Source organism: Stylophora pistillata, chromosome 3, assembly GCF_964205215.1.
Source record: "Stylophora pistillata chromosome 3, jaStyPist1.2, whole genome shotgun sequence".
Taxonomy (NCBI): domain Eukaryota; kingdom Metazoa; phylum Cnidaria; class Anthozoa; order Scleractinia; family Pocilloporidae; genus Stylophora; species Stylophora pistillata.
Window position 1 is genome coordinate 4311294 of NC_142521.1, and position 12813 is coordinate 4324106.

The window sequence follows — 12813 nt, forward strand, 5'->3', positions numbered from 1 at the left end:
ACTTAGTCTTCAACAATCAACAGAAGAGGTGAAATGTCAATGTGAAGATTAGATTTGGCACGCACAAAAAGCAGAAAGCTACGAAGGCGAAAGCGCCAGTTGCTCGACATACCTGCGTGGCCCGTGCGACGAAATAACTTCACGGGATTGGCAAATTAGTCACATTGGCAGATTAGTCACAGCAAATTATGCAAAAAATCTAGAAATATTTAAGCTCAAATCTCGTTTAACGTTTAAAGCGACTTATCAATGACTGCAACCATCGTGTTGTATACAAACCTCGCAAACTTTAAAACACGTTCTCCAGTGATACCTGCGAAAGTGTTCAGTATAATTTCCAGTAAGATTTTCGTGGACAATCTGATCGATTTCTCTTACATTGTGTGCTGAGACTGAAACTTTTCACCTCAAGCAAATCTCCGTCGCACGACCCAAACAAACACAGCGAGCAACTGAGCTATTAGTATATGTCCGTGTTAAAACACACGAAAGGACTCTAAAGTACACTTCACTCTGATTGGGCAGAAAAACACAAAGATTTTCTGGCACCAATCAGATGGCAGAACGACTGCGACCGTTTGGAACTGGTCTTGTAAGACAATGTCCCCAGGGGCTCTTCATGCCCTAACTTGAAATCGACCCGCAGCCCCTGGGTCTCCGAGGATGGTGTTTTGTAAATTGTAATGTTCATAATGCAAACAATTTAAGTTTCAAAAATTTGCGGTCCCCTAAAGAGATATAACATTGATAAAATCGATCACTCACATAACATTCTGAAGTGTGTTCAGTTTTGCATCAAGCCTTGGTTGGTTTTCCAGTATAGCATCCAGTTCATTGTTAAGTTTTTGCTGAAAAAAAAAACCAGCAGAGCAAGTAAAGGTTTACATTTCCCAAAATTAATACTGGAACAACTCTCTTTAGATTTATTAAACGTATTATCAGGCACATTACAGTTGACTGCCGAATCAAGAGTGACACGTAAGCGATAGTTGTAAAATAATTGAAAATATGGAAAATTTAAAAAAGGCAGATTATCAATTGCAATTTAGGTCATAAATAGAGTTTTTTCAATTTAAGCTGTACCTCGTGAAGGTGAATTTGAGCGTAGGCTTTTTGTATTTCGGTGATATCTGTTAGGCTGTACACATCCAATTCGTGGGCAGCCATCTTGGAAATTATCAGCGCCAGCGATTACAGCGGATATAACGAAGCTTAGGTTTTGATCAAATAAGACCTATGAGATATCCCCGGCAATCCAATATGGCGGACGATCGTAATGAGGATAGCCAAGTTGAGGATGGTTCGACAGTGTCCCAAAAGGTGCTATTTGTACGTAACCTACCCTTTTCTACGAAGGACCAAGATCTCGAAAATATATTCAGTGACGTTGGACCTATCAAACGTAGTTTTGTTATTCGAGACAAAGGTAAGACTAAGCTTCTCGCAGACCCGCACGTGGTCGTATACAAATCTACCGTTTGAATTTTTCTTCACATGGATAATCGGCTGAATATCAATATATTAAGACTTAAACATTTACATTTTCTCTTTCAGATGTCAAGAACTCCTGTAGAGGATTTGGTTACGTTACATTTGCTCTCGCCGAAGATGCACAGAGAGCTGTAGATGTTGTGAAATCATTTGGGGGAAGACAACTTAGTGTCTGCTTCGCAAATAAAAAGCCCAAACATGAAAAGAGGAAAAGGGAACGGGAATTGCATCCTGAGGTTGACAATTATGACTGTCACAGTAAGTTACACTTTTATACTTATAACAAACAAACATTGCAGTTAATTAGAGGGGACAAACATACATTTTGTGAATAAAATTTCGGCAAAAGTCATCATCTGACCATCAACAGATTTTAGGGAAAATTTCCTCCATTGATATGAAGTTCTTTTTCTTTTTTCTTTTTTCTTTTTTTATTTAAAGGTGTAGGGGGAAGGTGACCAAATCTTTTTTATGGTGATCATTTTGCAATTGTTGTTTGGTTCCTGTGTAATTTGGATGTGATATTGTGAGGAGAAGTTAGTTGCTAGTGATTCTTAGGGGTTAAATGGTCAACATTATGTTTTTGGTTGTGTTGTTTAGAGAACATTGAAGATGAGGAACTCAAAGCAATGGCCTTGGATGAGAACAAAAATGAAACTCCACCCAAAAAGAAATTGAAGGGCAGTGATCAAGAGGAAAGCTTAATTAAGTCCCAGCGCAGAGAACCAGGAAATGATATGGGCAGAACTATTAAACTGACAAAACTGGCAGAAGACCTCAATCAGAACCATATCAGAAAAAAATTCCGTAAGATTGGGCCTGTAGAAAAGGTTACATTCCCAGCAGAAGGACAGGACAAATCAACTGCATTTGTCATTTTTCAGACCCATAAAGATGCCAGAGAAGCTGTAAGGAAACTCAACGGAAAAATTTTTAAAGGGAATACTATTGGAGTAGCACTTCTCTCTAGAGAAGGGAAGACACCTAGTCAGAGGTCTTTGAAGAAATCCAAGGTTATTGTAAGAAATTTATCATTCAAGTGCAATGAGAAAGACCTCAAGGATTTTTTCACACAGTTTGGCCAGATCTCTGAAGTACACATTCCAACTAAGATGGATGGAAAACGTAAGCGCCGGCTTGGTTTTGGGTTTGTACAATTCTGTAATGTGTTTGAAGCTGCAAAGGCCATTAAAGAGGCAAACATGAAGGAGATTGCAGGAAGACCAGTAGCTGTTGACTGGGCCCTTGCAAAATCTGACTACAAGGAGAAAAAAGGCAATGAAGGTCTGTAGATGTTCCTTTTTCATTACACATGTATTTATTAGGGTGCATTGGGAAGATGTATGCATGTAGAAGTTGTGCTTTCAATATTTCATTGGTTTAAATCTTCCATCCAGTTTACAATTTAAAGTGATGTTGTAAGTTTAACTGTAATTGTTCACCTCACTGCTGCAGAAATGTTTGCTAAGGAGATCTAAAATGGCAGCAAAACAATCACCAAAGGAATCTGTGATACCACGAGTTAATTTTCTCATGGTAATAGCTTTTCCAGAGCCCAAAAAAAAAAAAAAGCAAATTGAGATGAAAAATAAATATCTTACAAATAAGCCCTTGGTTCACAGGAAAGTTGAAAATTAATCATGTAACTCCCAAGATGTGATTGTTAATTCTCCTTTCTTGCTGCTACACATTTCCTTTTAAATAAGTTATGAGAATTTGGTGTTAGGTCAAGACAACAACTTCTACCTGATAAGTTTGAGTATTCTCATCAACTGCTTGCTGGATAATGTAAGGATATTTTAGAGAGAAGTTACATGTTAATCACATCTGGGAGTTAAATGGTTAATGCAGCTTTAATCATCATTGTAGCTTTGAAATTAAGGTAGGATGTTCGTGTTTGATATTTATTTATTTATGGTTTGCTTTCTTCATCCCAGTTTTCATTGACTGGTGATCTGTTGTTCTTTTCTTCACGTTTAACACAATTTTGTATGTCACAGAAAAGACTTAAAGTTCAATCAGTGCCGAAACTATACAGCAGTTTTTGATAGTTTCAGGTCATTAATTTTTTGCTTTTTACTTTTTGTTCCTATTTCTATAAAATAGAAACTGGGACTGAAAAGAGGAGTGTCACGGGTGAAAAGACAGATGATGACGAAGCTGAAGAAATCAGCGCTGATGTTTCCAACATCAACTCCGACGTGGAATCAGATGAAGAAAAACCTGGCAGCTCTGATACTGAAGACGACGAAGAGGAGGAAAACGAAGCCAGCGATCAAGAACCCGAACTTGAAGAAGAAGCCTTGAAAGCAAAGAATAACAAACAACCTTCCGACGTCAAAGAAGGCAAAACTTTGTTCGTCCGTAATATTTCGTTTGATTCTAGCGAGGAATCACTTCACGAATTGTTTGAACAGTTTGGAGAGGTAGACTACTGTAAGATGGTGGAGGACAAACGGACCGGTCACAGCCGTGGAATGGCGTTTGTGAAGTTCAAAACGGCGGAAGGCGCCGAAAAGTGTCTTATGGAGGCCAACAAAGATGAATCGGGTAAGGATGGTGTGTAAAGTTGGGAAGTGTCTCGTTTTAAACTACCTAAGGCCAATCAGAAATTTCCACACGCTTTCAAGTAGTTATATCCGTGTTTCACTGATTTTCATTCGCAGAATTAGACGACTATATATATTGTTTTATGTTTGTGAAAAACTCTGCAAAAGGCGCCGCCGTCTTTAAATCAGCTTGGAAACCCGGTAACGCAACACGCCGTTCAAAGGCGGCTGTTGCTCTTTTGATTGACACAAAACAACCGAACAAACACAGGAAAATAATCATTGAGTCAGGAGATTACCAAGACATGAGCGTAGACGAATGAGACTGTTTATGTCACAGGCATCTGGCCTGGGTACCTATGGTCGTATTTTAGCGCATTGGTAGGTTAGCAATAGAATCCTGTAAACCTTTTCAGTTTTCACGTAACTGTTCTCTCGTGGTCGATCCCTTAGGCATTTCGCTGGACAATTTTAAACTGAATGTGACGAAGGCAGTAACGCGTGGAAAGGCGGCCGAACTAGCAAAAGAGAAGAAGATGGACGGGAACAAGGACACGAGAGACAAACGCAATTTGTACCTGGCCAAAGAAGGTCTCATTACATCCGGCTCAGAAGCTGCTCGGGGCTTGTCCAAAGCTGATTTGCTGAAGAGACAGAAAGCTGAAGCAGAGAAGAAAACAAAGCTAGAAAATCCAAATAATTTCGTCTCAACAACTCGGTGAGTGTCTTTCATGTTGGCTGCAATGCAACGGACCAGCTTCCTATTCCATGTTCGCACTCGCTTCAGGGGTTCGTAATTATGGGTTTGCTATTTCTCTGGTTTTCGGTTTTTTTTCTGTTTGTTGTTGTTGTTCATTTTTCCACGAAATGCTGTGTAGTGTCGTAATTTCTTTAGCTGTGGTAAAGTAAGACGAGTGACTTATTGCAGGCACCTTAAAATATTTATCTTTTGTATTGCCAGGCTTTGTGTTCGAAACCTACCTCTGAACGTCGACGATAAGAAATTGCAAGAGATCTTTGGCACCGCCACAGGAAAGAGGGTGCGCGTGAAGAAAGTGCTGATCATCCGGAGCAAAGAGCGATTGGACAGCGCAGGGCGTGGACGCTCTATGGGATACGGGTTTATAGAATTCACCAATCACAAAGACGCTCTGGCCGCTCTGCGAGTCACCAATAACAATCCAGCCCTATTTGGACCGGACCGTCGGCCAATTGTGGATTTCTCTATAGAAAATGGCCTCGTCCTCAAGGCAAAGCAGCGGCATGTAGAGAAGGCTCAACACAAGCAGCGGCAGAGCGTCGACGAGCATGCGATCAATGGGCAGCCCATGACGAACAAAGAGAGAAGACTGGAGAGAAATCAGAAGCGAAGAGAAAAGCGAGTGAGAAAGAGAGAGGCAAGAAAGAAACGAAAATTGGAACAGGGAAAGGACAATGAAGGCGACAAAAAAATTGAGGAAAGAAACAAAGTTGGAAAGGCAGAGAACAGTGCAAACTTATCGTCGTCGAAAACGAAGAAATTTAAAAAATTGACTAAAATGGATGGTACAGTATCTGAGTCGAATCTAGATAAAAGGAGTGTTAAAAGAAATGAACAATCTCCTCTGACAGCTCTCAGAAACACGAACAGTTCTCGTGCCAAAGTCACATCAGATACCCCCCCAAATGTGAGTCCTTACCTCAAAAAAGTGAATAGAACTCGGAAAGAAACACAAGACAGTCAGTTTAATCTGAGTAAAACCTCCGGAACTCCGAATAGGAAGAGGAAAGGTGTCCGGACAAGACAACAGGAACACAACGACGAATCAAAGTTCTCGGAAATGGTGTCCAAGTACAAGAAGAAACTGTTTGGAATGGATAATAGTGAATCATCTTCAAAACGCACGCGATGGTTCCAGTGATCTACCTCAGCTAAAGGAATCAATCTTCATTAGATAAGATAAGCAAGACATTTAGTTCAGTGTTGTTAAAACCTTCCGCTGTCCAATTGAGAAAAGGAAAGGTCATAGAAGAAAAAGCAAGATGAAGAGGACGAATCGTAGTTCTCTGAAATAGGGTCCAAGTATAAGAACAAGTTATTTATGATGGACATCAATGAATCGTCTACAAAATGTGGGCGTTGGTTTCAGTGATGGGTGGGAACTCAGGCTAAAAGAAATTTTCCGCCACATGGGCCTTAAGCTGATGTGATCTTTCGCAAGGCCCATGCATCTTTTCTTGTTCACGCGACGAAAGTCGTAGTAAGCTTAGAAGAAAAGCTTTTTATGAATTTCTGTTCTCGTACTTCAACAAACAGGTAAACAGAACAACAACACATGAATTTATTCCGTGTGCTTCCGAAAATTTCATGCTACTCCACGTCCAGTAAATTGAAACGCCCCGTTTATGATTAGAACAAAAAGAAATGAAAATTGTCAACGAGAAGTGTCGTGGAGAGGTCGAGTGGAAAGCAGAATGAGGCAAAAAAGGAACACGCCGATCATATTTTGTCTTCATCTGAACCAAAGAGCTTTTTTCGTAGGAGTGTTTATAATTGGTGATCAATCCATCTTCGTGATTTATTACACTGACTGCAAAAACGGAAGTAAAATAGTTCACAATGGTTCGTCTGAACAAACAATGCATACTGTCCAAGCGAACGGCAAATATTAATGCTACAGTATTGCTTTAATCTTTTTTAGTTTTTTATTAATGGTGTTTGCTCAAGAATACCGCGAAAAATCGCCGATCACTTGCAACTAAATATGAAACGAAGATAAGAGTGAAAGAAACACGGTACAATTGTGATTGAGATGTTGAGCCATTCTGTAAGGTAGTTTAGTCACCAAAGACAGCGGTGTTACTAAAAGCTCTGGTCTCGAATAATTTAAAATGCAATTTTTATTTCAAGGTTGATAAAATTGCAGTCATTTTGTGTTTCTTTCACTTTGGTGAAAAAACACACGAACAGCCTGGAAGCCTTTTGCTAATTTTTCAAATCCCTTCCTTAGCGATAAGCTTTATTTTCCCAATGGAGATCTCTAGAGAATTCCCACCCTCGTCTTCTGTAAAAAAAAAAACAAAAAAACTGCGCACATCTGCACGTGGTTAGGAGAAACCGAGAAACAACGCAGGGATGTATGACAAATCTGAGAGATATGATGCAATTAGGATTAGCCTGGCGGAGAAAGAACAGCGTATGGTGCATTCAGCTGATTAGCCACGACAAAATTAAAACGGCTCAATATTTTTCGGTTTTTCTAAAAATCTTGTCATTTTTAAAGACGACGGGGATTCTCAAGTGACCACATCACGTTTCACGATCTCTGTCGGAAGGTTGTTGCTATAGCAACGGTGCTGATCTCATTTCAGACATGGATTTTCTGAAGACTCGCATCAATTGTGTTCATTTCACGCCCCACGAATTTAAAAGAAGAAACTTCAAATCTCTCTTCGTGCGTGCGAGTTTTCGGCAAAATCTGGTTAATAAATCTACGAATCACCCTCGCCATTCTATGAAAATTCACGCGTCACGTCTGAACCGAACACCATGCGCCTCGTATGACGCGGGTAACGGGCTGTTCAAAGTCAAGCAGTTTTTCAAAGAGAAGACTGAAGAGTAGAAGCCTGGCGAAGGCCTCCTGTTGTCCACATTGCTGAAAGAACGGGGCAGTTGTCTAGGCTTTTGATTACTCCCACTTAATCCCGAGTCGACAAACATCAGTTTGAAAAAGTCGGCCCCGCTCGTGAGATCGCGCGCGACATCAACTAAGTGTTCTTGCTTATTGCTCTCAACTCGCACGCCATACTAGGTCCCCAGAACTATAGTTCGAGTTCTTGGCCAGTTTCGATTATAAGTGTCGGGTTTTTTTCCTAATTGGGCTCTGAATGACCCAGTGTTTGCGAGCTTACAGGCCAGGTAGGTTATTACCTGACAAGTGTCCTGTATGTTGACTGAATTTGCTTTGTCGAGAGTAGACATGTGCTTCGAAGGGTACAAATAACGCGCGAGACGAGTACGAATATCACGCGATATTTGTACTCCAGAAATATCCGCACAATTCGCCCACACTGAAAAACAATTTGGCGTGTTGGATAGTAAATTTCTCATTAGAAGTTTTGTTGTGTAGTATCGCTGAGTATTTTTACTCGTTATTTGTGTTATGACTCGCCCTTCGGGCTTGTCAAAGTACGGCTCAACTGGTAAAAGTACTCAGCGATACTACACAACAAAACATCCTAGAAGATATATGTATTCTGTCAGGTAATAAAAGGAAAAACGTGAAAAATATTAGCCCTAAATGCCGAATAATCTCCACGAGACATTAATTACAAGCGTGATACGAAGAAAATGTCTGAGTTTTTTAATTTACGTCTGAAAAAGTCTATTTTCTTCTGGAATCTGCAAGAAACATGACTAATTAGCATGCAGTAACGAGATATTTTGGACTTCACGACCTTCTAGAACACCGTCACAGACGAGATGAAACACGCTTTAGTTTACGTGACTGGAATCGGAAATTCCTTCTTAAGGATTATCCTCTGTCTGAGATATCTCTTCTTGAGTGTCAGACTCGTCGAGGGGTGATAAAGGCTCGGTTCGCCATTTCTCTTTCATTCGCCGCAACTTTTAGCGTTGGTAACATGCAATTCTCCGCTTACTTAGTAATTTTTGCCTCTTTGGCAGTCAGTGATGTCCAAAGCAAACTAATCCCGCCAAGTTGTACGGTTCAAAGCGTATGTGGATTACTAGAAAATGTCGAACGTGAACAAAAGCATTTGACAAAGAAGGTCAAAGAACATAGCAAACAACTTAGTGGTAAAAGTTGTCCAGGAGGTGAGTTTAGAAGAAATTAAAACAGCTCTGTTATTTACATTTGGCCATAAGATGTAACCAAGCTAATACTAATAACAACTACTTCTCCGCGACCATGCTGAACGCTCCGAAGAGTCCATCACGAAACAGGAAAGCTCCACTTGGACCTCTCTCCTTTCTTCTTTCTTGGTTTGTGAAAAGCTACACTATTTTCCTTACTTAGTTAATCAAGTTTATGAGCTCATGTACCACTGACAGTATTCCCAGCGTAGGTAAGCAAGACGATAATTTAGAGGGTTTGAATCGGAATTACGACAAACATCGATATGAACAGAAAAGGGAATCTACCAAACATGAATCAACTGAGGTAGCCCTCCTACAAAGAATCCTACGAATGATATTTATTCATATCACTTTACTTCCGTATCCCTTAACTGAATAACCGCCTGTGAAGATTACGTTTGAAACAATTTTCAGGTATACGAGAAAAAGTGCAGTGAAAAACTTGTCCTCCTTGCGTTAAATCATCTGGAAACAATCTTCCTTCATTTCTTAGAAATCAGCATGCGGTATGAAGGAATACAAAGGTTAAAGACCAAAAACATATCTTATTAGCTTTCGATACAAAAAAAAGCGAAATATGCACCATGCAAGGGACTCTAGGTTTGTGATAAAGGGTCGTAGATGGTAAACCTTGGCCACGCAAACGGGTGAACAGATTTGTCCAAATTACTCCATATCATTACTGCCGCTTCATCCAGGTTTATCAAGTTCAGTAATAAGGTGCTAAAACTGTCGGAAAATGTTGCGCTAGTGTTGAGATGCTGAATTCTGCGTTCGCCCTTTTGCTTGATTTGCGATGTATCAGCGTCTACGTACATTACAATATTTTATAACTCTAACGATCTTGCACAGAATGTCGTCGCTTAATTAATTCAATGAACTCTAACCTACTCGGGCAACCTTAACGCAGACCCTCTACTGAATTAGACTGAAAGCGACTTCCAGACTTTGAGAACTAACTTGAAAAGATATTTAATACCAAAAGAAGTCCATATGAACGAATTTTCGAGATTCGTGTCAATAGCTGACGATATTTCCAAGGTCATATAAAAAGGCTTGAGAGATCAATGATTTTCTGAGGTACTACTGACAGCCTCTCGTTGAGCGAAAGAGTAACCATGGACCTGACTAGGTCAATAGGCATTTTTTCACATGCCCATGACTTTCTCTTAATTTTTCCTCCTTTTCCATTGTAGTTTACATCTCATGCTGTTTTCGGTCGCATTCATGCCATCGCGTACGTCCCTCCTTCGGGGACTTTTAGTGGTTTTTCAATAAGAATGCACGGGGAGTCATGCGGGTCATTTGAAATGTTTCATAAATTTGCTCACTGGTTATTCTTCTTTTGATAATTGAACCATAGATGGCCAGGATTTCTCAGTACTTTCTGTAACACACTGCACAAGCATGGTGAAGTCATTACCACACAGTTACTACAAAATCGATGTTGAGCCATCCAGAGATAAAGGCCCCTTGTGTCGCGTTCTGGCCCAACCTACAGATACCTCACTGCCGTACATTGTGTCAGCTGAGCTGATGAACCAGGCAGGATGGAATGGATTAAACAGCGGTCATCTTGGATTGCTGTTTAATGCTAAGGATGAAAACAACTTTGATTTTATCTACTTTAGGTAACTTTAAGAAGTTTTCCTGCCTAATAAATTAGAAAAAGGATGTCGTTAATTTAATAGGCGTGTCTTCGGCTAATTTCGATCTTATCAGTAGCAATACGTTCTTTGAAGTAACAAAGTTTTTGGACCATTTATTCGCTACAATAAGTCCATTTTTGGACAACAAGCATTCCTTTGCTGTGTCCCTCTAATCTTACACTTAGCCGGCTCACTCTTACGTCGGTCATTCAATCAAATGAAATTCTTTGGTTCATTTTAACTTCCTTCCTTCTGTTGGATTTTATGCTTTCAGACCCCACCACCCTCCTGGTTGTTATCAGACGGGATACTTGACAAATGGAAAGGCATCTTATGTTCAGAGTGCGTCTTGTCCTAATGGACCACCAAAAGGTGGTGTCTGGTTCCCAGTCTCTTTGTTTGTCCACGGTCAATACGTGCAAGTGTTTCTAAATGGAAGCCTGGTAGCGACTGTTAGGTCCCATTTTCCACCCAGGGCCTCTGGAGGAGTGTTCGGTCATAACGGGTATATAAACAAGATTCTTTTCAGAAAGTTCCAAATTGCCCCTCAAAATCGTTTCAGTAAGAGGTGCGCCGATGTGGTGGAATTCCCAGACTTCGTCAAACTTGATGCGGGTCTTGGAACATGGCCTAATGATGGTTTTTGCCAGATTGCCTTTCTGAAAGACGCTGGACAGAGCACAAATTATCAATTGACAGTAAAGCTATACAACTTCATGGGACGGGACCAACAAAATTTTGGTCACCCAGGAGTATTATTCAATACAGAAGATCAGGACAACTATGATTTCGTCTATTTCAGGTTTGAGGAACTTTTTGGACATTAATTCAACACGCATCTCATTTTTAATCTTTTAGTGTTAACAAAAGGTTAGGACGAGAAAGAGAACATATAGCCAGCTTTGAAAAAGTCAGATCATGAACGAAAAAATCGGTCGGTAGCGGACAATCTCAAAAACGATTTGAGGCGTATGAACCTAGCAATACTTTTAAACGAATGATATATTAATCCTCCGTCAAAAAAAAATTACTAATAAGAAAAAAAAGAGCCTCCACTTATATTACTTACGTGGGTGCGCATGCGCTAAGCATGGGTCTAAATTGTTATGTAGAGCGGTGATAGGCGGTGATGCGAAAATTGACAGATCTCACCTCGCCATTTCATCAATGTGCGTACCACGCAGTCTCGAGGTGAATTACACCTTATCTCATTCTTCTTTGTTTTTAAGGCCTCACTCAACCAGCGGATGTTTTCAGACAGGTTACGTTTACAAAGGCAAGCCCAAATTTGACCAATCTAAGAGCGGCACGTGCCCCTCTGGTCCCCCAAAGGGTGCAGAATGGTTTATTGTCAAGGTGACAGTGTCAACAGCCACCCCAGCTGGGGAAGCAAAAGTTTACCTGAACGGCAACTTGGTGGTGTCGTGGAATCCGCGCTATCCAATCAAAAACCGTGGAGGTGTTCTTGTGGCTAACGGCTACAAGAATGTGGTTTACTACAAGGATTTCCAAATCTATTGATGACTTTCCTGATACCCTTACTCACTGCTGCGTGAAAATTATGCTGAATTTTATTTTTGCAGCATGCGTTTGAGTGTTTGTGTGTTTAAGGAGACTATAAAGTATTTTCGCGGATCGATACGACTCAAACTTTTGCCAAAAACTAATTGTTACGTTTCACTGCTCAAGAATCAGAACATTAACACAAAGGGGGCGTCATATTTTCAACTCTTATTTTTCTTGTTGAGAGTAGGCATGCTCTCCCTGTAAAATGAATCTCGCAAAGAATTCGTAGATATTTAGTTTTTAAATCTTAAATAAAGAATCAAGGTGCTTACAAAGGACGATGTCAAACAAAAACCTACGTTGGCTCACTTTCTGTTTCCCAGTCCTCCTCAGGCAATCAACCTTGTCAGCTTTGTTTTCTTTGTTTTTGTTTTCCGCGGATAAAGAACGATCCGAAATAAGACATGAATATAATTCCAAGATACAAGACAGTCTGGGTTGACATCTGCAAACTAAGTTACAGAATGAACTTTACCGTGATTTCTTTTAAAATCCCGTAAGAAGCCGATTGAGCGCCTGGGGCGCTTATTAACCTCAAGAGAGGTAACTTATTCGAAACAGGACGCTTTTTAGGGAAGGAGCGCTTATTTCTTTTGCGAAAAACAGCAGAAAGTGCAAAACAAAGCTTTGATGTTTATTTGAAAAGGACCACAAAGACTGGAAAACGGGCTTGTTGTCCCTGGATTATTACTGATTGGAA

The 12813-nt window shown here is 40.3% G+C and overlaps 3 protein-coding genes across 6 annotated transcripts in view; 2 read left to right on the plus strand and 1 right to left on the minus strand.

Moving 5' to 3' along the window:
• LOC111340187 (conserved oligomeric Golgi complex subunit 4) overlaps positions 1-1232 on the minus strand; it is a 34662-nt gene extending 33430 nt beyond the window's left edge. For 2 of the 4 annotated variants that reach the window (XR_015998532.1, XM_088752496.1), the window contains exons 1-2: positions 1084-1232; positions 766-848 (exon numbers count right to left, since the gene is read on the minus strand). Coding sequence is in view for 3 of the 4 variants with exons in the window: in XM_088752496.1 (XP_088608622.1) it covers positions 766-848; positions 1084-1167 (167 nt within the window). In the remaining variant the exon portion in view is untranslated. Of the gene's footprint in view, positions 1-765; positions 849-1083 lie in introns of those variants that run through there. The other 2 variants (XM_088752498.1, XM_088752497.1) reach the window with 1 other exon arrangement.
• Positions 1227-6929, plus strand: LOC111340179 (RNA-binding protein 28-like). Its single transcript, XM_022946978.2, has 6 exons — positions 1227-1426; positions 1555-1749; positions 2092-2775; positions 3598-4041; positions 4494-4758; positions 5002-6929. The coding sequence occupies exons 1-6, from the start codon at positions 1237-1239 to the stop codon at positions 5939-5941; spliced, it is 2718 nt and encodes a 905-aa protein (XP_022802713.2). The 5' UTR covers positions 1227-1236; the 3' UTR covers positions 5942-6929.
• Positions 6930-8584: 1655 nt separating this feature from the next.
• LOC111340560 (putative skeletal organic matrix protein 7) lies at positions 8585-12391 on the plus strand. Its single transcript, XM_022947421.2, has 4 exons — positions 8585-8856; positions 10262-10529; positions 10822-11349; positions 11777-12391. Exons 1-4 carry the CDS (start codon positions 8664-8666, stop codon positions 12066-12068), a joined length of 1281 nt encoding a protein of 426 aa, XP_022803156.2. The 5' UTR covers positions 8585-8663; the 3' UTR covers positions 12069-12391.
• The last annotated feature ends 422 nt before the right edge of the window (positions 12392-12813 follow it).

Bases quoted from the DNA above. Each gene is read 5' to 3' on its own strand.
- LOC111340179 (XM_022946978.2), top strand. From the start codon at position 1,237: ATGAGATATCCCCGGCAATCCAATATGGCGGACGATCGTAATGAGGAT. The intron at 1,427-1,554 runs GTAAGACTAAGC...TTTCTCTTTCAG, and splicing joins TTTTGTTATTCGAGACAAAG to ATGTCAAGAACTCCTGTAGA. The intron at 2,776-3,597 runs GTCTGTAGATGT...TCTATAAAATAG, and splicing joins GGAGAAAAAAGGCAATGAAG to AAACTGGGACTGAAAAGAGG.
- LOC111340560 (XM_022947421.2), top strand. From the start codon at position 8,664: ATGCAATTCTCCGCTTACTTAGTAATTTTTGCCTCTTTGGCAGTCAGT. The intron at 8,857-10,261 runs GTGAGTTTAGAA...ATTGAACCATAG, and splicing joins TGGTAAAAGTTGTCCAGGAG to ATGGCCAGGATTTCTCAGTA. The intron at 10,530-10,821 runs GTAACTTTAAGA...TTATGCTTTCAG, and splicing joins TTTGATTTTATCTACTTTAG to ACCCCACCACCCTCCTGGTT.